The following is a 27,566-nucleotide window of genomic DNA, read 5'->3' on the forward strand; positions in this document are numbered from 1 at the left end:
TGTTAAGCATCAGCTCTTCCAGAGACCAGAGGCCCTGAATTCTGTGCTCTCCAAGGTGTACCCCTCACCCCATGCCGAGGCATCGTTGGTCAGACATAGGGAGTGATGGCGTCTGGAGAAAGTGACCCCTGCACATACCAAGTGTGGGTTGAGCCACCAATGAAGAGACTTGAGAATCCCCGGTGGAAGGGTAACTACCTTGTCTAGGCTGTGCCTGCTCGGTTGATACACAAATGCTAGCCAAGCTTGGAGAGATCTGAGTCACGCATGTTGTGCTACATATGTGCAAGATGACATGCGTCCTAGGAGTTTCAAGCAACTCCTTACTATGGTTATAAGGAATCGCTTGATGTCCTGTAGGCCAGATGGATGTGGATGTGAAAATAAGCATCCTATATATCGAGAGCTGTAAACCACATGCCTCCTTCCAAAAATGGAATGATGGCTGCTAAGGTGACCATCCACTCACCCAAGTTTCATATGAAATGATCGAGACAACAGCAATCCAGGATTGGTCTCCAACTGCCCTTCTTTTTGCCTTTCAGAAAGTAGGTAGTAGCCTGTCCCTAGATAGTCCAGAGGAACCTGCTCTATTACCCGTCTTTGCAGTAAAGAGAGTCCACCTCTGGGGTGAGCATGCTGTCGTAAGAGTGGTCCCTGAAGAGGTGCCAGAGATTGGGTTGCAGACGAGGTTGCCTTATGAATTTGATCATATAGCCATAGTGGATATTTAGCATCCACTTGTCCGTTATTGAACTCCAAGCTAGTAGAAAGAGTGCTAGCCGACCCCCCGAAGAGTGGGATAGTTGACAGCTCTCTAATGTTCCTCAGAAATATCTTCTCTGAGAGGGTTGCATGTGTGAGGAGGAAGGCTGTGAAGGCAGACTTGAAGGTGAGACTGTTGAATCTTTCTGCATTTGCATGGTAGCTTGTATGGGGGAAAACTGGGAAGTCCTGTATGGTTGTGTGGGTGGTGGTTGGTAGAAATTTATGATTGGGTGCAAGTGTGTAGATACCCAGCGAGAAAAGTGTGGCTTTTGAATCCTTTAGGGTGTGGAGGGAATCATCTGTTTTCTGATTTAAAAGATGAGATTCATTGAAAGGGAGGTCCTCAATGGTATTTTGTACCTCCCTGGAGAAACTAGAGCAATGATACCATGATTTCCTCCACATGAAATGCCCGTAGCCATCGAGCATAAGGAAGTGTCTGCCACATCTACCGCTGATTGAAGCATTGTCCTCTCTAATAGTTTCCCTTCCTCCAAGATGGGCTGGAACTGGGTTTCATCTTGTTATGGCAGTTTCTCAACTAAATCCTCCAGTTTGCTATAATTCAAGAAGTCATATTGCTTGATAGTTTGAAATCCTAAACTGGAGACTTGCTGAGGAGAAGACCTTGTATCCCAGAAGGTCCAACTCTTTGCTCTCCTTATCAGCCAGAATGGAGCGTGGGTGTTGCTGTCTGGACTGTTCTGTTGCAACTTGTATCACAAGGGAATGGAGGGAGCGGGGAAGGTGTGGGGGAAATGAGAAAAAAAACTCCGATCCCTTAGCTGGTACATAGTATCGCTTTTCTACCCCCTTGGGGGCAGACGTGCACATGGCCGGAGTATGCCAAACTGTTTGAGCTGGCTGAAGAATGGAATCGTTGATTGGCAGGGCAATCCTACCTGGTACCAAAGACTGAAGCATGTCCAGGAGCTGATGTTGCGTGTTCTGTACTTCCTCCAGAGCGACGTGAAGGTCACCTGCCACGCTACACAGATGTTTGAACTGCCGAAAGTCATCTGGGGCGTGAGAGGAAACCGAAGTCACTGCAGCATCTGATGAGGAAGACAGAAAGCGCCCATGCACTGGAACTGGACTGAGCAGTTCTTCCTCCATGATCAGTTTGGCGCACCTAATTGAGGGTGCTCTAGATGGAGAGAGAGGTGACATCTCCCTTGCAGAACAGGCAGATTCGGAGGATGAGTATTGGGGATAGGATCCCCAACAAGGCCAGCATGATGGATCCAGTGGGTGCTGCACAAAGCCTCAGGGTGTAGGGAACCAGTGGCTCCTCTGTGGTTGGAAAAAGAGGATATTGCCACAATGTAGACCGTGTCTTCAGGTACTCGGAGAGGCAGTAAGGGATGGGCTGACCCTGTGCTTCTTCCGAATCCTCTGAGCACAGAAGCTCAGACCCCGGTTCCATTGGCAGTACTGTTGGAACTGGTGGAAGCGTGTGGACCACTGGAGGATGTGATGAAAGATGCCTTGAGACTGTGGTATGTCTTGGGTGGGAGATCTGATCCCGCAGAGGTGGATGGGAGTAGAAGGCATGGAGATCACAGTTCTCTCAGGGCAAACAATTTGTGTGGCTCTGGCACTTTTCCAGACCTCTCTGGCATTAACGGCACCCTTTCCATAGCCGGAGCGGTGGACTTCCCCAGAGCCAACAGGTCCCATACCTTAATGGAGACTGTCGGCAATGTCATGGCTTGGTACCTGACACTGGCAGATCTGCTGGTACATGCATTTTCTTGTAATGCTTGTGTGTCTTGGAGCACACTGCTTCCCCATTGCTGGAACTCCTGGAAGGCGCATCTCCCTTCTTTGGTTTAGAGGAAGACTTAGTGCCATGCTTATGTGAATGCTTCCTTACTTCTTGACTAGGCCCTGGCATGGGGTCCATAGTGGTGGTATCACTGGAGTCGGAATCTATGTAGCCAGATACACGCTCCTGGCTATCTCAGGCTGATGCATGCACCGGGTTTCCTGGCCTGGGTCTGACTGAGGTCTCATGGTGACTTCCATGAAGTGCTTTTTGAGGCGGGGATCCTAGCCTTCTTGAGTATGACTTGGGAAGGACTGGCAGACTCTGCACCAGGATGAAATATGGGCTTCTACCAAGCAGTAGAGCCAGCATTGATGTTTGTTGCTGATCAAGACGGAACATGGGAAGAAGGTGCAGCTGGCAGAAGGTTCAGATTTTAAAGCCTGGGATCTTTGGCATAGTCCAGTACCCATGCATGGGTACGGGGTGGAGGGTTTAAAAATAAACAGATTCCCGCCAGAAGTCCCAAATCAACTCTAAATAACTACTAAAATGAGTAAAAACTATGTAAAAACAGCTAAACATTACAAAAAAAAAAAAAAAGAAAACCCACTATACACATAAGTCCCTACCAAATTCATGGTCCATTTTCTCAATTTCATGGTTGTAGTATTTTAAAAAAGTCAATTTCACGATTTCATATGTTTACATCTGAAATGTCAGTGTTGTAACTGTGGGGGTCCTGATCCAAAAGGGATTGTGGGGGTGGGGTCGTAAAGATGTTGGGGGACGGGAGGGGGAGGTCATGGGACTGCTGCCCTTACTTCTGTGCTGCCTTTGAAGCTGGGCTCTGAAGGTAGTGCAGCCACAGCACTTCCTGCAGCCAGGAAAGGTACCTGGAGGTGGGTCTGAGAGCGGCCAGGTAGGGGAAGAGGAAGTCCCATTCCTCTCCAGCCCCGGGACTACTACTTGGGCCCCAGGGCACGGTAGGAACACCCAGATGGATGCCCCCAGCCCTGTCCCCTTCCCCTACAATAGTTAGATTTCACGGAGATCTGATTTCACAGTCTGTGAGGCATTCTTCATGGCTATGAATTTGGTAGGGCTCTATATATACACGCACACTATAGTGCTGACCCAGGCCATGTGATGGTGAGAATATGCGGTTGGTCTGCCCTGCCCTTTATCACCTCAGATGAAACCATGAGGAAAAGCGAGGGCGCATGCATGGACTAACAGACACTACTTCTTTCAAATCCTCCAGCTCCAGACACATGGTGCACATACGTAAACCCTCAGTGGAATACAGTTGGGACTATCACTCCAAGAAGAACTGCTTTATTTGAAAGGGGGCGTTTGTTTTTAATATGTTTCTGATTCAAAGAGCATTCAAAGAGTAGTAATCCAGATGTTCCTAACTGCAGACTATTTCATCCCACTATCAAAAGCTTTCAAAACCCAGTTGGCTTTCTCTAAATATAGAAATGGTTGTAATTTGCAATATAATGGATTCCAAAACCATTTGGTTGCTAAGATATTCTAGATAGATTTCGTAGCAACATCTAGAGAATTAAGGTTGCCCAACAATTTCCTTTATAAATCAGTTTTCAGTTACTTATAAAACTTTGCTGAACTTTAACTGTCTGGTTAAATTTTCTCATGCTCATTCAGGATGATCCTAAAGTCAGAGGAGTGCTTTTGTTATTCTGGTGAAAAATTTAACCAGATTTGTTCAAATTATAAAACTCAGGGGGATGATAAAAAAATAATCATAATTTACACATACTAAGTAGAGCTTTTGCTTGCTGCAAAAATCTTTGAAGATTTCAGCTGTACTGAGCATGCTGCCATCTCCTCAGAGCTTCCTATACATCGCCATGGCATTCCCTAAACTGCTCTAGATGGTACACAAACAAAGCAGCAGCTGCTAAATATCTTTTAGTCTATGGGAAGGTGGGCTCTGCTGGGAATCAGAAGACCATCAGTTGTAGTCTCAGCTCTTCCGATTTGCTATTAATTTCATTCACCTTACAGCCTATTATTATTGGGCAAGGGCACACACCCTAACCTTAAGAGGAAGGAAAGTAATAGGTCTCCCTGCCATTTTACAGAGGTTGCACAAGGGAATTTCTAGCAGAGCTGGAAATAGAAATCAGCTGTCTAATATGGCAGACCCAAGACTCATCCCCTTAGCCTTTCAGAATGAATGTGCCAAATCTATGTGCTTGATTAGGCTGCCTGTAAGCACTAGAGTATTCTCCTCTCCAGAGTCAGAAATTCGGATTCCCAGCATTCTTTAGCTGCCTAGCAAATAACTGATTAAGTCATTAGGAAAGTGTGTGTCATGTTCCCCTCTAGTGGCTAGACCACACAGAGGACAACAGTTATTCCCTCATCTTAAATGGTAGAGATCTATAAAGGTCCTGGGTTCAAGCCCTGGTGAGGACCCATACTGCAGGTGGTCAATATGGTTCCACATAGTGGAATTTGTGTTTTGATTTTTTAAAAGCTTAGGAAATTACATTTAAAAAACTGTCAAATAAAATGTTATGATAATATAATAAAAACTTTATTACATTAGAGATTATTATTTGTCCTAGAGGACACCTGCCTCATTCAGTGCACAGAACAAACAGAATGAGGAAGAGGGGTTGCAGGAAGAGACATAATGTTCATGTGTTTAAGGCAATAGCTTAGGACCCAAGAGAGCTAGGTTCATTTTTGGCTCCACCAGACTTCCTATGGGATGCTGGGCAAGATTATCATTTAAACACAAGATCATCCTTACTCCAGAGGGGTATAAGGAGGGCCTTTGTCCACATCCTATTAGACTACAGACCTCCACAGACTTTGGACAATTGTTGAGAGCTTTTTTTTTGTGGGGTGGGGTGAAAGACTGCAATTTCCCTTTCCTCCTAGGTAGCTAAGTAGAGCATTTGGGAAACTGGAAGACAAGGGTACAAGTAGTATTGAATAAATCCACTAACTTATGGGGAATGGTTGGGTTAAGGATAAACAGAAAGCCAGAAAGGGTACTTGGGAACATGAGTTTATGCATTAAAAATAAATGTAAAGAGGAACTAACAATGACTAAATAAAAGGTCAGTAGGGGATAAATATTTAAACATAAATTAATAAAAAACGGCACTAAGACAATGGCACTAACAAAACATACCATCACAATCACTTTATTTTATGTTCTATTCCTTCCTTAACCTCATCACCACTTTTTGTCTGTGTCTTTAGACCAGAAACTTTTCGAAATAGGGATTAGCTTCTTAAACATCTGTGGAATTCCTTGTAGGTTTTGGCTGCCATTGTAAAAAAATATAACTTACTTTTCAGGTGTTCGGTCAACTAAGAGAGGGAAGAGATTTCTATATGTGTAAAAAACAGAACACAAATAGAACAACACTTACACTTATTCGCGCAACAAAAAACACTAACCTCATCTCTGTGCTTCTGACAAAAGACCAAAAACTGAGACACTGCATCTCCCTTTCTGCTTCGTGGAGTGGATGCTGCAGCTTTCTTTCTACTGATGGGAGAGCCTATCCCTCTTTTGGCTTCTCCTTGTTCAAATGCCTTTTGGGGGGTAGTATTCTTAGTCTCTGACTGACCACTTTCTTGTGCGTCATTAGTCGCAAGCAATTTTGATGTCCTCCTCCTTCTCTTGCCAGGAATGCCAGACTCCTTCATCGATTTCAGACTTTGAGTGGTTTCTTCATTTGAGTAACATGACTCATCTATTTCCTCTAACGGTTCCACAGCAATACCAGCCTCCTTTGCCACTCGAGGATTAAGATGAGGCCTGTCCCTAATGTAGATAAAGGTGAACTTGGCTTTCCGTTCTTCCACTGTCATGCCTAATGCTTCACTAGCTTGCTTAATGCCCATCTCCCACTGAGGTCGCAGTTTCCCAGAAACAGGCTTTAACATCTGCAAGAAAAATATAAGCCAGTTTGAGACGTTTACTTTTAATTACAAAACATCAATACTAATTAAAAACAATCAGAAGAAGGTTGAGTATACAGTATGTCTATATTCCAAATATTCCAGCATCTGTATGAATGGTCCTGATATAGAGGAAGAACTAAATAAATCTTTCTGTGCGTGAATCAGTGACATTTGTCAATTTGCAAAAAGTAATGAGCATTCACTGAGCCATCATGCATTCTGTGTTTTTAAATGTGAAATGCAAAACTAGAAGATCCCACAAAACAAGCAGTCATGAAAGCGCTCTAGATTGTGTTTCTCCAGTGATTAGATACCAGATGACATTTCTATAACAATGTAAAAAGGCTGCAAAAAAAAAAAAAGGGGGGGGGGGGGTAGGATGTAGCCTCTTACCTTTATTTTCTCAGCTTTAATGAGGGCTTGTTTTGCACTTTCCTGGCATAGTTGTTCAAACTGTTCTTCTCCTTTGAATGACACAAGGCTCTTCTCAAATATCCAAGCTCGTTCTGGGGCATCACCAAAAAACTGTACATGATACTGACGAAAACTCTTTTTTTGTCCTGAAAATTTAACAGTAAGTTTATACAAGTTACTGGGTTGGTTTTGGTTTATAATACTTTCACACTTTGAAATCCTTCAGTAAATTGCAGTATGAAGAGCAATGACAAATATAGTTTGTCCAGTTTTCATTCTAAAATCCGATTAACAGTTTGACTCTCTTAGTAAGCTAATCTATGAAGCTTCATGTAAAAGAAATTACTCCAATTCCTATGTTAATCCAAACAGAACCTTCAGACGCAGGTAGAGCAGCAGTATGATCATTGTGCTGGCCATTTATTTTGGAAAAAGGAATGTTGGTCTTATGCTTAAGACACCAAAGTGGGACTCAAAAGATCTAGGTTCTCTTCCCAGCACTGCTAAAGACTCCTTGTGTAACCTTGGACAAATAAGCTGGTCTCTGTATCCCAGTTTCTCATCTACAAAATGTGCATAGTTCTAACTTTTCTCCCCTTAAGAATGCTTGGAGGTTAAATTAATGTTTCTGAGGCACTCAAACACACAGGAAACTTAGAGCAGAGAGCTGATCTATCTACACACGTTAAGGGTAAATTGGTCACATGGTAACTGAATGAATAGCACTTGGTGATCTCTTCAAAACCAGAGGTATGACACACATACTTGGGTGCCAGATAAGTGGGTTAAAATCAGTTTCTTCTGTTATAAACCAGGTGTTAACTTTAAGATTAATTTAGAGGATCTAAACAGAGGCTAGAAAGGCTCTTTCTTTTGCCTCCCACAATAAAATGTTTGGTTTAAAAATAAATAAGGTAGGATAAGTTTAACTAGAGAACACTGGGTTATTGGTCTGGATAGAAAGTTTCTCCTTACACCCAGATGACACACAAATCTTTTATTAAACTGAAGTTAAGTTTGCAGGCTTTGGGAACTGTGGCTTTGGGAAGAAGACAGGTAAACAATTATTCAGATGAAATTCCAAGGCCAGCTTGGGATGAATTTTGGGGGAAGTTTCAGCACCGCTTTCTCTCTATTGACTGTTGTGTAAAGAGAATCAAACAAATTGCTATAGCTCGCTCTTCTCTCCAACAGGATTGCAACTAGGAAGATTGCCTTCAGAGTGAGATGATGGAGCGTTCTGAAAGATCGTCAAAGGGAGGCTCCAAGAGTCTCAGAAGAACTATACTGAGATCCCAAACAGAAGTAGCTTCTCTAACTGATGGGTAAGTATGGAAGAGCCCTTTCAGAAACTTGGACACCACTGGAAATGATTGAAAAAGACTGCACTAAGCGATGGCAAACAGATCACTACAAGACAGACCTTTAACTAAGTGAAAGCCAACTCTTTAAAATGCAATAAGTAGTTGAGGAACTTCAGTACAGATGCCTGCACTGGGTCCAGCCCCTGCTGGGCTGTCCATATTGAGAATCAATCCTATTTTGATAAGTAAGTCTTTCTGGTTGATTACTTCCTGCTCTTTATCAGGATTTCCTGGATTGACAGGGAACAGTCTCTGTCCATGGTACTTAACCAGCCAACGCCTGAGCTGTGATTTGAGGTCTGGTTGATGTATCTGGCAGTGGTGTTGTGAAATCAGATGTGGGTAGTCTGGGAGCTATATGGACGGTTAGATGGACATACATACCAGATCCATCTACCAAAACTGCCATGACCAGTAGGGAGTCATAAGGCTGATGTGTCTCAATTAATCTAGAATATCACTCTGAGAAGCAGAGGAATCAGTGGAAAGGCATAAGGAGGCCTTGGGACCATTGAGAAAGAAGGAGTCCAGTAACAAATCCAGGCTCATGCTCCATCTGGAACAAGAGTTCTGACATTTGGTATTGTTGTTGGTGGCATACGTCTACCCTGGAAATTTCCCAATGAAGGAATATCTGTTCCAATGATGGAGCTCTGCGGTGACCACTCGTGACTGGTAACTGACTGCCTTCTCACAAAGTCTACCAACTTGCTGCTATCTTGTGAGAGGTGAAGAGCCATTAGGGTTATCCCATTTCAGTGGCAGCATGACCACAGTTCAATAGCTTCCAGACCAAAAGAATGAAGAAAAGCATATAGCTCCTCATTTATGTAGTGCATTGTGGACTGTTAAGGAAAAGTTAGCACATGTGACTCCATTTTGGTTTGGGGCCCACCATTGTTTAAATGCCAGCACATCATACACCAGGAGGAGTGATCCTTAGATACTGAATCCCTGTGAAAATCCTCCTTGTCTCTAGCCTGCCTTGACTTCCAGTATCTGGTTTTTGTCAGTCTCTAACTCCCTGTCTCTTGGCCTTGATGTGAGGCCTCCCATCCTGATAATAAAAGTTACTGATGCATGGCTTTATGACCATGCTGTGTAATTAACATACTGGTATAGCACGAGTATCTCCCACCAAGCAGGGATAGGTGGTAGATAAGACAAGGGTTTGTTTATTGGCTAAGGTTTCCGATGCACGAGGGCAACATGCTTTGCTAAAAAGTATATAACCTTTGTATAATCTGTATTCAGGGTCCCCTCCTGGCTAGCAGCGGGGCACCACGCTCGAGCATAATAAACTTAGTGTCTTTTGGGAACTCTGCAGTTGTGGACTTTATGTGCCTCAGCCTAGATTCGAACTGTGCATGACCTATCAGGTGTAATTCGCAGCATTTGTATGCGTGTCCTATCAGGTGTAATTCGTAACAGGACATGTTAGCCACCAGGATCTGCACTTTTGAGTTCGGGAGAACAGGCAGTATGGCTATGCAAACTTGCCTGATAGCCTTGAGCTTCAGGGCCTTTACAGGAAGCTTCATGTCCTCTATTGGCCAGGTCCTTTGCATTCATAGGTAGTCCAAGTTGGCTCCCCAATTTTTCCCTCACATAGTCGTGATTAGTCACTATAAAGAAGGGAACCGACACCGGCACTCCTCCATGTATGTTCTTGGGTTCCTGCTACTACCTCAGTTCTGTGATGATGGGAAGAGGGAACCATGACTTTTTTGCTCATATACAGTGTTTCAGGAGTACGGACTTGATATGAGCCAGAGTCACAGGATGAAGCCTAGCCAGTGGCATGCACACTGACATATGGCCCAAACAGCCCCACACGTATCTGTACCATCATACTCAGGTTTATCTATCCCAATTAACAGAGATTGCATTAACAAGAACCTGTCTTGGGAAGGTATGCTCTCACTGATGTGGAGTTGAAGACCCCAATGAACTATCATTTGTGATTAACAGGGTTAGTATTTTGTCAGTTATTTTTAGTACAAGTCATGGACGGGTCGTGGGCAATAAACAAAATTCATAGAAACCTGTGGGAATGCGGGAGTTGAGAGCTCAAGCCCCGCTGCAAGGGAGGGGAAGGCTCTAAGGCCCCCACCACCAAAGAGCTCTGGGACCCCACCAGCTAACAGCTCCAGCCCAGTCACCCCAGGGCTGAAGCAGAAAAATGTCATGGAGGTCTCAAAGTCACGGAATCTGTGACTTCCATGACAATCTTATCCTCAGTGATGAGATAAGATGATTTTCATAGTTCAGCAGAAGATCTAGCTGTTAACACAGGAAAAGGGCATTTTTGAAGCTTGCCATTGTCTCCTTTTGAAATACACCTCCAATCAGCCAACTGTCCAGGCAAGTGTAGATGTGAGTGCTCTTCCTTCACAGATAGGCTGCTACTATTCACAGGCACTTTGTGAAAACTCTCAGTGCCATGGAGAGCACTGGTAATGATTAATGCCCACTGTGAATCTTAGTAACTTCCTGTGGGCCAGGTGGATGGCTGTGTGGAAGTAAACATCCTGTAAGCTGAAAGCCACGAACCAGTCTTGAATCTGAACATATGGAATGACAAAGGCAGGCACTATCATCCTGCATCTGAGGTAGCACATGTATTATTCAGCCTTCTCAGGTCTAGGATAGGATAAATACTCCTTTTTTTCTTCAGGATAAAGAAATACCAGGAGAAACAGCCTCTTCCCTTCTATTCTGTAAGTATCTCTTCTATGGCTCCTAGATAAAGCAAAGGCCACTTCTGTTTGTAATAGGCTCTCATGAGAAGAATCACTGAAAAAGGATGGGAAATCATAGAATATCAGGGTTGGAAGGGACCTCAGGAGGTCATCTAGTCCAACCCACTGCTCAAAGGAGGATCAATCCCCAATTTTTGCCCCAGATCCCTAAATGGCCTCCTCAAGGATTGGGCTCACAACCCTGGGTTTAGCAGGTCAGTGCTCAAACCACTGAGCTATCCCTCTCCCCCCAAAACCAGTGACCCAGCTGAGGCAGAAACTGATATGGTAGCCTTGGTCAATGACGTCTACTACCCATTTGTCAGCTTTGATGGACACCCGGGTGCTGTGGAAAAGGGGCAAGGTGGTTCATGGAGGTGGAAACACGCTCTGGATTGGCACACGTGACTCTTGATGCTCCCCTCAAATCTGCTCCCTCAGATGGTGTTGGATTAATCGCGTGGAATACCTGGACCTTTTCTTTTGTGGGCAGGCTGGCTGTCAACCATGGGAGTACCACAGTGTCCTCAATCCATGGTTTCCTATAGAGACCAGGTGTATAGGTTTTCAGGGACAATAGGATGGCCCTTGAATCATTAAGGAAATAAGTACTTTGTTCTTTGGCTAACGAGCTCCATTCCATCAAAGGGCCAATCCTCTACTGTGGCTTCTACCTTGTATGGTATGCCAGATACTTGAAGCCACGAGCCCGAGCTCATTTTGACAGCCATGGTCATCAATCTTGTAGCTGTGCCAAATGTGTCCATAACGGTCTGCAAAGATGTTCTAGCAACAATCTGGACCTCTCTGATAACTTTCCTTTCCTGCAGGAGTTTTGACAGGGAGTGGATGACCCTCTCCCAGATGAGAAAGTGTTGTTTTGCAAACATATCCTGGTAGTTCACAGCCTGGAGCTCCATATGGCAAGGAATGTGTCTTGCATCCAAATAAGACCAGCTTCTTAAAGATCATTGTCCTTAACTATGCCACTGTGAACTTGGAATTTCCCTGCAGTGACAACACAGCGAGCGACCCTCAATTTGGATGGGTACATAAGTTTTTAAAGTCTTTTGGAGGCACCAGGTATTTCTTCTCCACTCATTTGGAAGTGGGAGGAAGAATGGCAGGGGGTTGTCACAGTCCTTTAGCCAGCTCAAAGAACATCTTGCTGATAAGAAAGGAGATCATGGTCAGAGCTATAGAGCTTGAGACATCAAAAAACAATGGGACTTCTATATGAGTGTTTCTTCAACATATGTGATGTTCTCAGTGTGGGACAGGAGGTCCTGGAATACTTTAAAGTTGTCAGTTGCTGGTATGAAGACTAGTGCCAATGCCTCATCTCATGATGAGGATGACTCCTTGGGTAGCGATGGGGATTGCCACTGTCACTCCATTTGCCTCATGTTTTCAGAAGCTATTGTCTGGCTCAAGTGTTGGTGGTATAGCCACTGATGCCACTAGGGAATGATTTCGCCTCCTCTTTCTGGATGTCTGTGAACGGTCTTGCTCCTAGACACTTGCGACAAAAGTAAGACCAATATAGCCAAGGTGGCACGCTATAGGAATATTGGCCTGGTTGAGGCTGGCTGGCCCAATGCAGTTCATGGGTGGATGTCTCAGTTAGAGTAGCCTACTGTGCTCCCTAGTGACTCTCTTCAAAGGTGGGAGAGGGAGCTCTACTAGACATTGGAGAAAAGGAGTGGCTCAACAAGAGGAGGAGTAGATCTCTTCAAACGGCTGTCTCATATTGTGATTATTTCCAGTGCCAGTCATCACTTCAGTGCAAAAGATGTCCTCCACACAGAACACTGAGTTCTCCAGGCTGTAAAACAGCCATCTGCAGGGTACAGTCATGGGGAATCAAGGTCAGTACCTATTCTTGTACCCCACATGCTACTCCAGTTTTTGTGGAGGACATAGGAAGAGTTTTGTTTCAAGTCCTCCTTCTGGGACTGTCCTTGTCTGGAGCTATGTTAAGGCTCCATCTGCCTGCGTCTCACCAAGTCACCTTTTCATGAGGAACTGGTGCTGGCTTTATTGCCAAATCTGGCTTGGTCACTGTACTCTTAGCCTTTTCACTGACTGAACCTGGAGTGTGGTGCCTGCTTGAGGGAGTGCTGGCTGATGTGATTTTTTTCAGCCTCACTTTGATAGTTAATTACCTCTGGATCTGAAGTGACCTGCACAGATTACTAACAGGTGGTAACATGAACATCCCCTGGATTTGCAGACCTTGCGGACAAAGACTTGTGCACAGACCATATATCTGGCATGTGGCTCTCTCCTAAGTAGAAGAGTTATCAGCTATGTTCATCCTTCAAGGAATCAGCCCTTTGCAGAAAGGAAGGGTTTGAACCCTTAGGATTTACTATCTACCACGAAGCATGGTAGTGGGCACAAAGCATCTGGCTCTGCTGTAAGAATGTATACAGAGGGGACTGACTTGTCCAACTGGAGGAAAAAGCAAATGGAAATGTGAAGGTAAAGTTCCTCTGCAATAGATAAAATCAAGTTCAAGTCTCTAAAGAGAGTAGCAGGTCAGGCACTCGTGTTCTTCCTCACTGCCTGAGCGGTAAGAAGGAAGTTTGTGATCACTCTGCTTTTTATGCTCTTACCCAGAAGCATGAGGTGGCACAGGACATATGCACCCCTGACAGAAACTGCTATTCAAAAGATTTTGATCTCAGGTGTATGCACACCTACAGTGGAATCTGAGATCCACGCTGAAAACATACTCAAAGAACTTTTCCTTCTTTACTGGCAAGACATCTTAGTTCTCGGTTTAAACTTGACATCTTTGTGCAAGAAAAAGGGCTATTCCCCCCCTGCCCAACAATAATGTAAAATATAGGCCTCCGGCAGCCATTTGACATCACAGATAGGACTGGAAGGGACCTCGAGAGGTCATCTAGTCCAATCTCCTGTACTCATGGCAGGATTAAGTATTATCTAGCCCATCCTTGACAGGTGTTTGTCTAACCTGCTCCTAAAAATCTCCAATGGTGGAAATTCCACAACTTCCCTAGGCAATTTATTCCAGCACATAACTACCCTGACAGTTACAAAGTTTTTCCTAATGTCCAGCCTAAACCGCCCTTGTTTCAATTTAAGCCCATTGGTTCTTATCCTATCCTCAAAGATTAACGAGAACAATTTTTCTCCCTCCTCCTTGTAACAACCTTTTATGTACTTGAAAACTTAAGTCCCCTCAGTGTTCTCTTCTCTAGACTAAACAAACCCAGTTTTTTAAATCTTCCCTCAGAGGTCTCCTATATAATCTTGTGAAAATTTATAACCTACAAAAATGTTTCTACTGAGACTTGAATACTTTTCAAATATATTGTAATCAACTAAAAATTGGTCCTGGACACCAGATCTCAGCCTGGGAAACCTAGTAAAACTAGGTTCTCTCTCCTCCTTTCCATAACTTGCTGAACAGTAGCAAAAGTTAGAATGTTTTCAAACTCTATTGAACCCTACAATTTTTGTGACATCATTCTGAAACTTGTTGTCCAATTCATTTTGAATTCCATAGAATTTTTTTTTTTAAAACTTCAACCCGTTTTGAGATTGATAAAACTGTCTGGATTTTAGAGAGGAGCCTGAACTGGTCACTCCATAATGAAAAATGTAAGGGAAGAGACAAACCAGCCACGCATCCTTCTAGCAGGCAGACAGGATTTCCTTTTTTGCTTCACGGGGAAAAGGAAGATTGTTTGATAAGAAAAGCTACAAGGCAAGGCCTTACCTATGTTCCTGCCCTGATGAAAAGCAGCAACAAATAATTATACTGACACTAAAAGAATTTATCCTGTTCACTGCTGTCATAACATCAACTTCTCTTTGATTTGGCTGAAAACACAAACATTAAAATATTGAAAACAAGTTTCAAAATAAGGAGCTATACTGTGAATTTTCTCTCCTACTTCAGTCCTTTGTTTCTATTAATTCATTGTTATCGAAAGTGTTACCTTCATATTCCCTAAACTATTTTTCCAATTTCTGTTTAAATTAAGCTTCCCCAGAACACCACTTCTTTCCAATGCAATCTGATGTTACTAGCTAGTAAGACGTTAACTGACAAGTAGCCCAGACAAGTGCTGAAGCACAAAGGATTTTGGTTTCTCAATTTATCTGAATGGACGAAATGAAGAAATGAAATTTCCAGAATTTAATGTCTCTATGTCCATGAAAATGTGTGCAGCAATGAAGACGTACCTTTTAGTTTAGTGTGGGAATGAAGAAGAGGATCAGCTGAAACCATGCATGGCCACCACGGGTAACCAGACACTTTAGACCACACTAAATCCCCTATATTGTACTTCAACACATGGACTTTGTCTTCTTTCACAGTACTTGGAGTGGAATCTTTCTTAGCAGGAGTCTTTTAAAAAAAGAAAAAACATACACTGTGTTACCACACTTCCCCCTTCAAAACTGTACCTTGATTAATTAAATAGTATACACATAAGAAATACTAATTAATCAACTAACACAGCTTATAAAGTAAATTTTATTGTGTGAAAGAGGCAGATTGGGGTGATAGCAGTGACAAAAAATAGCATGGCAGAAGAGAAAGCAATAACGTTTGCCCGAAAGGGTAGTAAATAGATAGTATTTCACATGTATTAGAAAGGGTATTGAAAAAGGATTTTTTTTTAAATCGTTTGCATTTTTGTTTGTTTCTCTTTCTTCCTTTCTGTATATAATAAAATCTGAACTTTGGTTGGTTGCAGAATTATTTTTTTTAAACCTCTGAAATATCAGTAATGTAAAATTTATTCCTTTCCTGGTTTTGCTGGATGATCTCTGGGACACCTCAAAGACTATGTCTACCCTGCAACTAGGAGCAAACCTCCCAGCCCAGATAGACAGACTTGTGCTAGTTCAGCTAGAGCTAGCATTCTAAAAATAGCAGTGTGGATATTGTGGCTTGGGCAGTAGCTCAGGCTTTCAAGCCCACCCAGTCCCCTGGGTCTGAGTTAAGGTGGCTAGCCTGAGTCTCCACCAGAGCCACAACATCCATGCTATTGTTTTTAGCATGCCAGCTTGAGCTGAGTTAGCGTGAGATTGTGTATGTGGGCTGGGAAGCTCACTCCAGGCTTCAATGTAAATATACCCAGGGATGTTCACTGTGAGCTCTAACACCCTAAATGAAGAGTACAGGATGTGAAATCTTCAACAGTCTTTCTTTGTATAAAGTGTTGTCCACTAAAGTTTAGTAAATATTAAGACAAGCACGTCAAATGAAGTTTAAAAAAAAACAAAACACTACTGTAGATTCTTCCAGCCGACGTAGGACCTACATTTCTAAGCAAAAGGAAAAAGAATACTCCTATATATCAGGTCTTCTTTATATGTCAGAACATCAAACTACAGCAAAAGCCTACATGTTTTTTCCCCTTTTGCTAGTCACTTTTTTAAAAAATGCTTTCAATGGTAGAAGTAAAATCTTTAGAATTTAAGCTGGTCCCTCCCAAAGCTATTTATTTTAAATAATATGAGGAAAGCATAAATACTTCTGGTTTAAGGCTCTTTGCCAAGTTAACTGCAAAGCATTTAGAATAAACTAAAAACAATTTCCCCCTTGTAACTATATGACACACATATAACAGGTTTGCCATATCATAGTATAGTCGAGTTATAATAAAGACAGATTTATTCACACGCTGGCATAAGCCTTTCTTTACATGTTTTATTTCTACCGTGTCTAACTTTTCACTTTATCCAGAATAGATTATTCTCCTGTATTCGGTATCAACAGACGTGTAGATCTAGTGCACATTTTTAAATCTAGCATAATAAGTAATTAAAGCTATGTTTAAAGAAACGCTACATTTTGATTCACATTTCCAGTGGTCTGTTACTATTTAATTATGTAAAATGTGACATCATTAGCCTTTTGTAGCACCATTCCAATGTTCAGAAGGTGGACCAAAATTTCTAGGCTCTAGGCTTTTAGATTGTAGAATTGAGCAAAAAGGGAGAGAAGAGATGAGATGAAGTATCTAGGGTGTTTAAAATTGAATTAAGAAGCCTAGTGTTTTGAGATGTAGTACTAAGTCAGGATATTCATAGAAAGTCAGATGAGAATAGTACCTTCTGGCTTTAAAAAAATCTATGACTAAGACATGATTTCCTAAACACAAACATTAACAAACCTTAGCTACACCATAATGATTTTAGATTATGATACTTAACTTTTCAACTATTGATTTTTTTTTTTTTGGTCTAGTTGTGAAATAATGCCTAACGCTTCTTATTTTTGAAAAGCTTTTCCAGGGTTGGGAGGAGGGGAACCCTTCATGTGATGAACGGGATAGCTCCTCATTTTCTAATTAAGCTTTTCTGAAGATCTCAGGACTAACTCTTTTGGGTCCATACCTCCAGTAAGAATTGTGTTCCCATTGCTCTCAAGCTTTTTGGCCTGTAAGACGGCCCCAAGTGTTCCCTCCCACTGAGGATGCTTCAACTCCAGAAATCTCAGAAGACCTGGAACATTCCAGCAGATATTTTTCAAAAGTGAGAAATAAAAAGCGCTCCCTAGCAGTTAAATACAACAACATGAAAAATTACATCAAAGCCACATGTGTACAAAATTCCAAAGAACGGGTGCAGGAAAGAGTTAATACCCAGAATATACAATTTCAATATTTGAAAATAAGTAGATGGATAGCAATCCTGAAAGATAATGGATAAAATTCTCAAAAGCAACTGATTTACAAACCTAATACCCATTTCCAAAAATGATGTAAGTGCTTAATAATTAGGGCCCTACCAAATTCACAGTCATAGGAATTTAAAAATAGTAAATTTCACTATTTCAGCTATTTAAATCTAAAATTTCACAGTGTGGTAATTGTAGGGGTCCTGACCCAAAAAGGAGATGTGGGGGGGTTGCAAGGTTATTGTAGGGCATGTTGTGGTACTGCTACCCTTACTTCTGCACTTCAGAGTTCGGCTGCTGGCCTGCAGAACAGTAGGGCCCTCAGGCAGAAGCTGCCACTCTCCAGCTGCCCAGCTCTAAAGGCAGCGTGGAAGTAAGGGTGGCAATACCATGACCCCCCTATAATGACCTTGTCCTCCCCCACCCCCATGCAACTCCCTTTTGGGTCAGAACCCCCAATTTGAGAAATGCTGGTCTCCCCCCTGTAAAACCAGTATAGTATTGGGTAAAAGCCACACAAAGACCAGATTTCATGGTCAGTGACATGTTTTTCATGGCTGTGAATTTGGTAGGGCCCTACTAATAATCTTTAAAAATAGAACTTAATGTGCTTTTGACAACTGTATCCAGTATCTCAAAAGTAAAATTACAAGGTAGTTAGTTTGCCCTTCCTTAAAAGGCACCAGATACACAGGATTCTGTGGCCTGGTCTATACCAAAAATTTAGGTCAACACAGTTATTGTGCTTAGAGGTGTGAAAAATCTATATCCCTGAGTGCTGTAACTATGTCAACCTAACCTCCAGTGTAGGCACAGCTAGGTCAATGGAAGAATGCTTCCATAAGCCTAGTTATTACTGCTTGGGGAGCTGGTGTTCCTACAGCAATGGAAAACCCCTTCCATCACTGTAGGCTGTGTACACACTATCTGACTAGCTACAGTGCTGTAGCTATGCCACTACAGTCCCCATAGTATAAACATGGCCCCAGCCTTAGAGTATTAAGCAGCCAGTAGATATAGCTCAGGGAAATAGATAAAGGATACCTCATGTCCACCTAAACAGCAGTGAGCAACAAGAGCCAGAGCTGCTATTGTTGGGCAGTTCTTACAGAGAGCTGCTTCACTGACTACAGAAAGGAAAAAGAATGGTCTAGAATATTCTGAAGCCTCTGGAAGCACTTCTGATTGGAGCATGGTCAGGGGGCTGGGCAAAGGTGAGGAGCAGACCAGTCCACAAAAAACTTATAGGTGCCTCGGAGGTCCAAAAAAAGACCAGAGTTCTTGCATAAGTCTGATTGAAGGCACAAGATCCAAGAGTCAAAATCCTGTAATGGTATCTTTAAGGATGAACTGTATAGCTCATTGTAGTTTTTTTAAAATAAATTTAACTAACACTCCAGGACTTCTCTTTAACATCACATCAGTAGAAAAAACAGTGTGAAAGCACAGCAGAGTAATATTTGTTAACAGCAATTCTACAAGACCTCCTAAGACACAACATACATTATTGGCACAAGCTGTCTAACTCATTTCCATCCTAATAATTCCAGCTTAATGCTATTTTAGTTAGTCTGGGCATTCAGATGGTTACAGGGCTGTATTTAAAGGGCTGTCATGATAATGAACATTCCTACTGCTACCGAGGTGAAATTCTTGACATCTGTGGAATCCTAGTGTTCTGATATAAGAGATAAGGATACGTGAAGTTCACATTTTAGTTGAGCTGTTTTTCCTCAAGCAAAAATCTGTTTTTTAAATTGGTAGTATATTGACAAAGAACTGAAGAATGGCAAAGTTGCTTTTGTGTTTTTAAAAGCACATGGGGGGGGGGGGGGGTCCGCAAAAATAAAATAAAGGTAAAAACTTTTATTTCCAGATGATTTTATTTTGTATGGGAAAAATAATTCAAGTACTTTGACACAAACTTACCATCTAATTTCTTATAGGCATACAGCCAGTACATTAGCAACTGAAGCAGAAGCAGCTTGAATTTGAGCAGTGTGTACTCTCTGTTTTGCTAAGGAGAAGGACCTGTGTAGAGTGAGAGACTACCAGAGATCTCCTTCTCCCCAAATTGGTCTCATTGTTTTGCCTTTGAGAGGAGCAAAGTTAACACATCACTCTGGGCTCAGACCATCTCCTCCCCCCAGAGTATCAGGGCAAGTACCTTAGGTTCTCCTGTAGCTGGACAGGTAAGGCACAATTTACTGCCCTGCTCATCTTCACCAATAATTTTCTGCCAATTATCTGAGTGGAGCAGAGAAGGAGCACCTGAGTAAGATGTTACTGGCCTTTCCTGCAGAGGAAAAATGCTTAGATCCTTCCTCCTCCTTTAAGGGAGGTAGGAAGAAGACAGCAGAAGAAACTTCTTTTCTTCTGTTTTGGGACAGGATAAAAGTTGCTAATCTTTCTCTAAGTGTTGTTCTTCCAGATTTGTTGCACATGTCCATTCCAACGTAGGTGTGTGCATGCCCCGAGCACAGTGGCTGGAATTTTTTCCCTTAGTGGTATCCGTTGGGTCAGCTCCAGCGCCCTCTGGCCACGTGCTCATAGCACCAGTATAAAAGGCCCCACCGACCCCATCCACCTTCAGTTTCTTCTTGTCAACCGCTTCTGAAAGAGGGGACGAAGGTTTTGGAATGGACATGTGCAACATATCTCAAAGCACAACAGTTACAGAAAGGTGAATAACCATTTTTTCTTTCAGTGCCTGCAATGAAGGTGACTCACAAGCAGTTGTACAGGAAGTGGGGTTGGAGTTCAAGTTGATTAACAAACTGTGCACCCAAAGCCAGCATTGTCTCTAGCCTGCTGAAAATGGAATAGTGTATTGTGAATGTGTGAAACAACAACCAGGTTGCTGCCCTGCAGATATCCTGAATTGGGACTTATGCTAGAAAAGCAGCAGAGGTGCTTTTGGCATGGACGGTTCCCTCAGGTATGCTCTGCTTCTACTAGTGCCTGGTGTACTTGGAGGATCTCTCAGCGGACTAGGTACCGTGGGTGGCATAGCTTCTGCAGGCATATGCTTCTGAGGGGCTGGTGAGTGGCCCAAATGTGGGTCGCATCTCACCCCCAAGCTTTCCTGGTCTCCTTTAGGCATACTTCCTGTGCTGCTTTGCTGGTACCAGGGAAGTAGAGTGGTGTTGGGAGAGCCCATGCCGGGAGTGCACTATGCACCGAGGCAGATGTACTCGGTGCCAAGTCCAAGCAGCTTGGCTTGGAGACCAGTCTCACTGTGGCTTCCATAAGCAGAGCTTTCAATCTAATGTCCCTGTCTTTTTGACTGCAGGATCTGAAACTCCTGCAGATCCTGCACCTGTCCTTTACATGAGTCTCCTCCAAGCACTTTAGACAACTTGAGTGGTGATCACTCGTGGGCATAGGTTTTGTGCAGGACGCACATGGCTTGAAGCCCGGAGACCAGGGTATGCCCCATCCTGGGAACAAAGTCCTGAAAGGGGACTAACTACCTGACACACTACTAGAACTACCAACTATTTACAACAAGAGTTTGGAAAAAAATCAATGGAAGAAACTGCTGAAGCACAAAAGAATATTGTTCCAGCAACTGTCATGGGTAGTAAGACGGAAGTGAGAGGGCGTAGGGCCAGCGGCACTACTTATTCCGGTGCATGAGCACGGACCTCCAGAGGCAATAGAGCTGGCCCTATGGATACCCCTGGAGAAAAGTCACACACCTGACATGGAATAAACATGAACAAGCACTTGAAAGAGGATGAGTATTTCAAAGACCCTGAATGTCTGGGGCCAGACTTTGCAGGACCTGCCAAGAAGCATGGGGGAAGAGGTCTGCGCCTGAACCCTCTGCTCTTTCTCCTCTGCTGGTCTTATCTGGCTGGTTGAGAAGAGTAACAGCCCGTCTGCTGTGGCCTATACTGCTTCCTTAACCCTGCTGGCACACAGAGTCCCAGGAATTTCAACGTTGCCTTTGGAGGTCCTGAATAGTCTGTCGCACCTCATGAGGGAGCCCTGAGGACTGCAACCAAAAACTCCTGCGCACTTTTACCACTTTCACCATTGATCTGTCCACTGAATCAGCAGCGTTCGGGGTTGCTTGCAGAGAGGCATGAGCCAGTCTTCCCCTCCTCAAATTAGGGAGGAAAACTGTTTGGAGTCTTGGGGGAGTACATCCTTGAATTATGACATGGACTCCCACATATTAAAATCATAACTCAACAAGGCTTGCTAATTCTCTATGCGGAGCCGCAGGCCCCCAGTGGATGTGGAATATGCATTCTGTCTGAACATGTCCAATTTCTTTGGATCCTTTGCTTTGGGCTAGGACCCACCTGTCCTTGGCAATCCCTTTCTTTGGCCGCTGCTACAACCAGGGATCCCAGGGGAGGGTGCAAGAAAAGGAATTCAAACCCTTTGGTGGGAACGAAATACTTGCGCTCTGTGTGCTTTGCTGTCAGAGGGAGGGAAGCAGGGGTTTACCACAGAGCCTTGATTGGGACCATGATGGCTTCATTAAGTGGTAGAGTCAATCTAAAGGGCCCCACCAGTGAAAAAATGTTCAGGAGACTGTGTTGTCTCCATGACCATTTCCACTTGGACTCCCAAGTTCAAAGCTACCTGCTTTAACAGGTCCTGGTAAGCCATGTGGTAGTCTTGTGGAGGGGAGATTCCTGGTCTCACTATCACCTCGTCCAGAGAGGAGAATGAGGCGGCTAAAATGGGCTGAGGAGCCTCTGTTGATTCCTTGACATGTGCAGCAGCCTGTGGGGCTTGGTCCTGTGCTCAGTACCAGAGTCCAGGTCTTTAGTGTCTCTGCATGATGTTGGGGGCGCTCTAAGCTCCAAGACGGAGATGAGGAGCTGCGGTGCAGAGAGAGTGTGTTGCCACTCCATGCCACAGAAGATCGCCGAGGTGACCCTGAGGCTGACAACACGGGTTTTCCCCTGGACGGCAGCTGCAGCACTGGTTGAGGTTTGGGTGATAACTCTCTGTTGCTCAGTGGCACCTGAGTCCTGATCCTCGAGGGACCCCAGTACCAGTAGGTTAAGAAGGTCCCTGGCCCCTGCAAAAGCTTCATGGGTTGACAGCACTGCAAACTGGCTGGTGTGTTGTCTGCTCAGAGGTGGCTCCCAGTAGGTGTCCAAGGGGCTTGCTGCGGCACCAGAGTTGCAGGCACCTGATGATGTGGTGCCAGGGATTAAGAGCGGCCCGACACGGGTCTTGCACTCTCCATCTCCTTTTGTCTTCCGTACTCTGGCTCTTCTCTTGCTGCTTACAGTGTTTCTTCTTAGACACCGGGGAAGACGATTGGTGCCGAAAGTCCAGAGCCTTTGGAAGAGTGCTCTGCACCAAGGTTGAGGTGCTAGGTGCGGAGTCCAAACACGGCTCTGAGGCAGTTCTTAAGGCTGCCTCCAGGAGGAGGACCTTCGGTCGTGCAGCTTAGTCCTTCTTGGTCTGGGGCCTAAAGTCCCTGCAGACTTGGCAGGCATCTTTCCTATGAACTTCCCCCATTGAGACAGCTCGGATGTGGGTTGCTCAAAGGCATAGATATAGCTCAGGAGGTGCAGGGTTTGAAAGCCAGGGACCGAGGCATGCCCCAGCACCAGGGAAGCAGACAACCCCACTAAGCGTGGGGGCATCCAAAGCTGCCTAAGTTCTAAAAATTACTAAAACAAAACAATTGTTTACACTAAAAACCTGGAGAAACAACCACTAGGAGGACTGCCTGAGCAATGAGGTTCCAGCAACTGTCATAGGCAGTAAGAAGGAACACAAGGAAAGCAGAGTCGGCGGGGCCCTTTATACCAGCGCTATGAGTCCGTGGCACCAGAGGACACTGGAGCAGATCCAATGGATACCTCTGGGGAAAAAATTCCGGCAGCTGTGCTCAGGGCACACATACACCTACATTGGAATGGACATGTGCAAGCACTTGAAGTCTGAGGAAAAATCACAAGATAATAGGATGCTTGGAGTATACAGAAGATGGCTGCCGCTGGGCCTCTTTTGTCCCAGTACTGGTAAGCCCTGCAGCACTTTCAGATGGCCAGTAGCTGGTATGGTGGACATCTAATCCCAAAAGAGATATACCTTGCTTCCTGGATAAATCTCCAAGAGAAGCCTTTGATTTGAAAAGTGGTTGGGCTGCTTTTCATTCATTTTTTCTTAATTAAGAGAAACAGAGTTGCTCCATAATCACAATTAAGTTGAAGTGGAAAGTTATACTTTAAGGGTACCAGCTTTATGAAAAAAAGATGGAAGAGAAACGGGCAGGAGAGGGCTCAAAAGTAAAAGTTGTAATTTTAAATTACCTTCTCCCATAGTCCTTCACATTTCAAATACCTTGGTTTTTATACTCCTCGGAAATTTGATAAGCAACCACTGCCATTCTTATGGTTCATCCATAAGAATGTGTGACATCACTAGCTATTTTTTCTCAACCCAGAAAAGGTGAAACATGACAGCTTGCAACTTGATGACATTGCTATGTAGTTAACGCTACAGTTGAGTAAAGAATCCAACCTGTAACACTTCACTCACTGTATTAACCTGGATCTGGTCCAACTCCCAAATAGGAGAATTCTGTTTCAGAATGTCAATGGGATAGAAAATGTTACTCTATAAAATGATCATAAACATGTGGACATGTGTAATCTATGCCAAGCTGCACCTTTAACCTATGGGCAAGGGCTTCTAGTTCTAGTTTCTGCAGTAGTCTTGTGCAAGAGACTGGAAATTCTGCAATTTGGATAATCTGAAAAGTAATAATGCCAATTAGTTTTTCTTTGACTTTTGATAGATTATTTTATTCTGCTCATATATATTAAATTTTGGAAGTATCACAAATGTTTGTATCAAAATGTATAAAACTATCACAGAAGTTAGGTCTTGCACTTAGGACGGAAGAATCCAATGCACTGCTAAAGACTAGGGACCGAATGGCTAGGCAGCAGTTCTGCAGAAAAGGACCTAGGGGTGACAGTGGACAAGAAGCTGGATATGAGTCAACAGTGTGCCCTTGTTGCCAAGAAGGCCAATGGCATTTTGGGATGTATATGTAGGGGCATTGCCAGCAGATTGAGGGACGTGATCGTTCCCCTCTATTCGACACTGGTGAGGCCTCATCTCAAGTACTGTGTCCAGTTTTGGGCCCCACACTATAAGAAGGATGTGGAAAAATTGGAAAGAATCCAGCAGAGGGCAACAAAGATGATTAGGGGACTGGAACACATGACTTATGAGGAGAGGCTGAGGGAACTGGGGATGTTTAGTCTTCAAAAGAGAAGAATGAGGGGGGATTTGATAGCTGCTTTCAACTACCTGAAAGGGGGTTCCAAAGAGGATAGATCTAGACTGTTCTCAGTGGTAGCAGATGACAGGACAAGGAGTAATGGTCTCAAGTTGCAGTGGGAGAGATTTAGGTTGGATATTAGGAAAAACTTTTTCACTAGGAGGGCGGTGAAACACTGGAATGTGTTACCTAGGGAGATGGTGGAATCTCCTTCCTTAGAAGTTTTTAAGGTCAGGCTTGACAAAGCCCTGGCTGGGATGATTTAATTGGGGATCGATCCTGCTTTGAGCAGGGGGTTGGACTAGATGACCTCCTGAGGTCCCTTCCAACCCTGATATTCTATGATTCTATGATTTAAGTTGTCTTGTGAGTATGTGGAGGTGGGAGGAAACTGAGCATATTAGTAGCCAGTAAGGGACAAATAAAGCTTTTTTTACACCAAGAGAGGAATGAAAGGTAGTTTGGGATTGTGGAATAAATATACTGTCTGAATGTTTCTTCTAAAATGATGAGCAGTGACATAGTTAACAATGCTAACATCTATATTGTCCTTAGGTTTCAGAGTCTACATAAGTTATATGAATGGGCCAGCTGACACCTTAGAACTATTGTTTCAAGCTGACTGCAGCATCAGAAAGCCAGTATTTCATTACTTTGTCATTCACTTTTAGAAAGGACCTTTCCAACCATAAGAGCTTAGAAATAATTTAAAAACAACACACACACACACACACACGAGAACACTTACATTCTGGAGCACAATTCTGCAACAATGAGTGGATTCTACAGCAAGTTCTGTGACCACAAAATGCACAAGGCTATGCCTAGGTATAAGAGATGCTGCAGGAAATCGAGTTGCTCCCAGCAAAGAACATCACCAAGCAAAGAGAGTTGGTACTGGATATCCAGTTAGTCAGAGACAGTTGTTAAAGTAGATGAAAACAGGAGGAGAGAAATCAACAAATTTGTCCACGAGGGTAATGATATTATATGGGAATGTGATATTACATCATCATGTGGCAACACCACCACACAAAAATAAGTATGGGAACAAAAGACATCTGTATCCAAAGTAGTTCATGTATCCAAGCAGGGCTAAAGCCAGCCAATTCCTAAAATGGCAGGGAGGTCAGGATTCTCCATCACAATGTCTTTCAATCAAGACTGGAGGCCCTTCTAAGAGACATGCTCTAGATCAGGGGTCGGTAACCTTTGAGAAGTGGCGCGCCAAGTCTTCATTAATTTTAAGGTTTCCTGTGCCAGTAATAAATTTTACATTTACAGGGCCCCCCGACGGAACCTCAGACTGGCAGTGGGCTGGGCGGGGCGGCGGCCAGGACCCCAGCTGGCAGGAGGCTGGGCAGCTAGAACCCTAGACCAGCAGCGAGGTGAGTGGGGCTGGCGGCTGGTATCCCAGGCCGGCAGCAGGCTGAGCAGGGCCGATGGCTAGGACCCCAGCTGGCAAGGGACCGGCCGCCAGAACCCCAGACTGTCAGCAGGCTGAGTGGGGTGGCAGACAGAACCCCAGACTGGCAGTGGCTCAGCCTGCCAGCGGTCTGGGATTCCGTCCCCTGGCTCCTGCCAGCTGGGGTCCCAGCCACAGGCCCCGCTCAGCCCGCTGCCGGCCTGGGGTTCTGTTCACCCAGGCAGGCAGCGGGCTGAGTGGGGCTGGCAGCAGCGTGCCAGTAAAAATTGGCACGCGTGCCACAGGTTGCAGACCCCTACTTTAGATCAACCATAAATTATGGGCTTCATACTGGGCGATATTGCAGGGTTTGTGGAACATAGGAAATCAGACCAGATAATAGATTTGTAGATTTTAAGGTCAGAAAGGAACGATGAAAAAACACTTAGAGATTTGATCTGAATGAAAAATGTGTATTGATGGAAATAAAAACAAAAATACAGGCCCAGAGGAATCTTCCTTAAACATTTTTAAGATACACAATACAATATATAAGATTAGAATTTTTATTTTTTTATTTTTGTTTAAAGGAGAGACTTTTTTCATAATTAACATGTTTAGTTTTAGACAGAAGGCAATTTAAAAAGTGAGAGATAAAGGGCCCTGTTTTTTACCCCTGCCTAATTTTGTAGCTGGTGAATTTGTTCCAGAATTTATCCCTTGCCATAGAATTGTTCCCCAAGACCTCAAGCTTGCACTTTTTAAAAACCTGCATGTTTCTAGCATTCATGGCTATGAAGAAAACTTTATAAATGAGTGTAAAACTAATATAGTGATCAGTTCCCAAGTCTGTAGATAGCCCAAAACAGCTATGAGGTACAAACAATCCCAATCATATTAAAGAGCATATCAACTTTGAAACCTAGAAAAATAACCCATGACATACTGAAAAATGAATATCAAATAACTGAATATAAATATCTGTTTATTGTTTTACTCAATAAAACTTCCATTAAAAAAAGAAATCTTTGAAGCTCCTGCAGTATTTCCAAAGTTTCTAGGAGAGAGCCACAGAATACACGGATCTTGATGCACAATAAAGGTCCAACTTTATTATGCATAATAAAGGCCATGAGACTTATGTTAAAAAAATAAATTAGAAATACGCAGAAGTTAAAACAGTGCTGGCTGCTGTGCCTCGACGTC

The 27,566-nt window shown here is 43.6% G+C and overlaps 1 protein-coding gene across 5 annotated transcripts in view; it reads right to left on the reverse strand.

Moving 5' to 3' along the window:
* NSD2 (nuclear receptor binding SET domain protein 2) overlaps positions 1-27,566 on the reverse strand; it is a 151,352-nt gene that overhangs the window by 89,503 nt on the left and 34,283 nt on the right. For all 5 annotated transcript variants that reach the window (XM_084626525.1, XM_084626523.1, XM_084626522.1 and 2 more), the window contains 3 exons: positions 15,234-15,399; positions 6,887-7,053; positions 5,984-6,475 (listed from right to left, as the gene is read on the reverse strand). In XM_084626525.1, the coding sequence (XP_084482651.1) occupies positions 5,984-6,475; positions 6,887-7,053; positions 15,234-15,399 (825 nt within the window). The remainder of the gene's footprint in view (positions 1-5,983; positions 6,476-6,886; positions 7,054-15,233; positions 15,400-27,566) is intronic.

The sequence above is a fragment of the Lepidochelys olivacea genome, assembly GCF_965140295.1.
Source record: "Lepidochelys olivacea isolate rLepOli2 genome assembly, chromosome: 4".
Taxonomy (NCBI): Eukaryota; Metazoa; Chordata; order Testudines; family Cheloniidae; genus Lepidochelys; species Lepidochelys olivacea.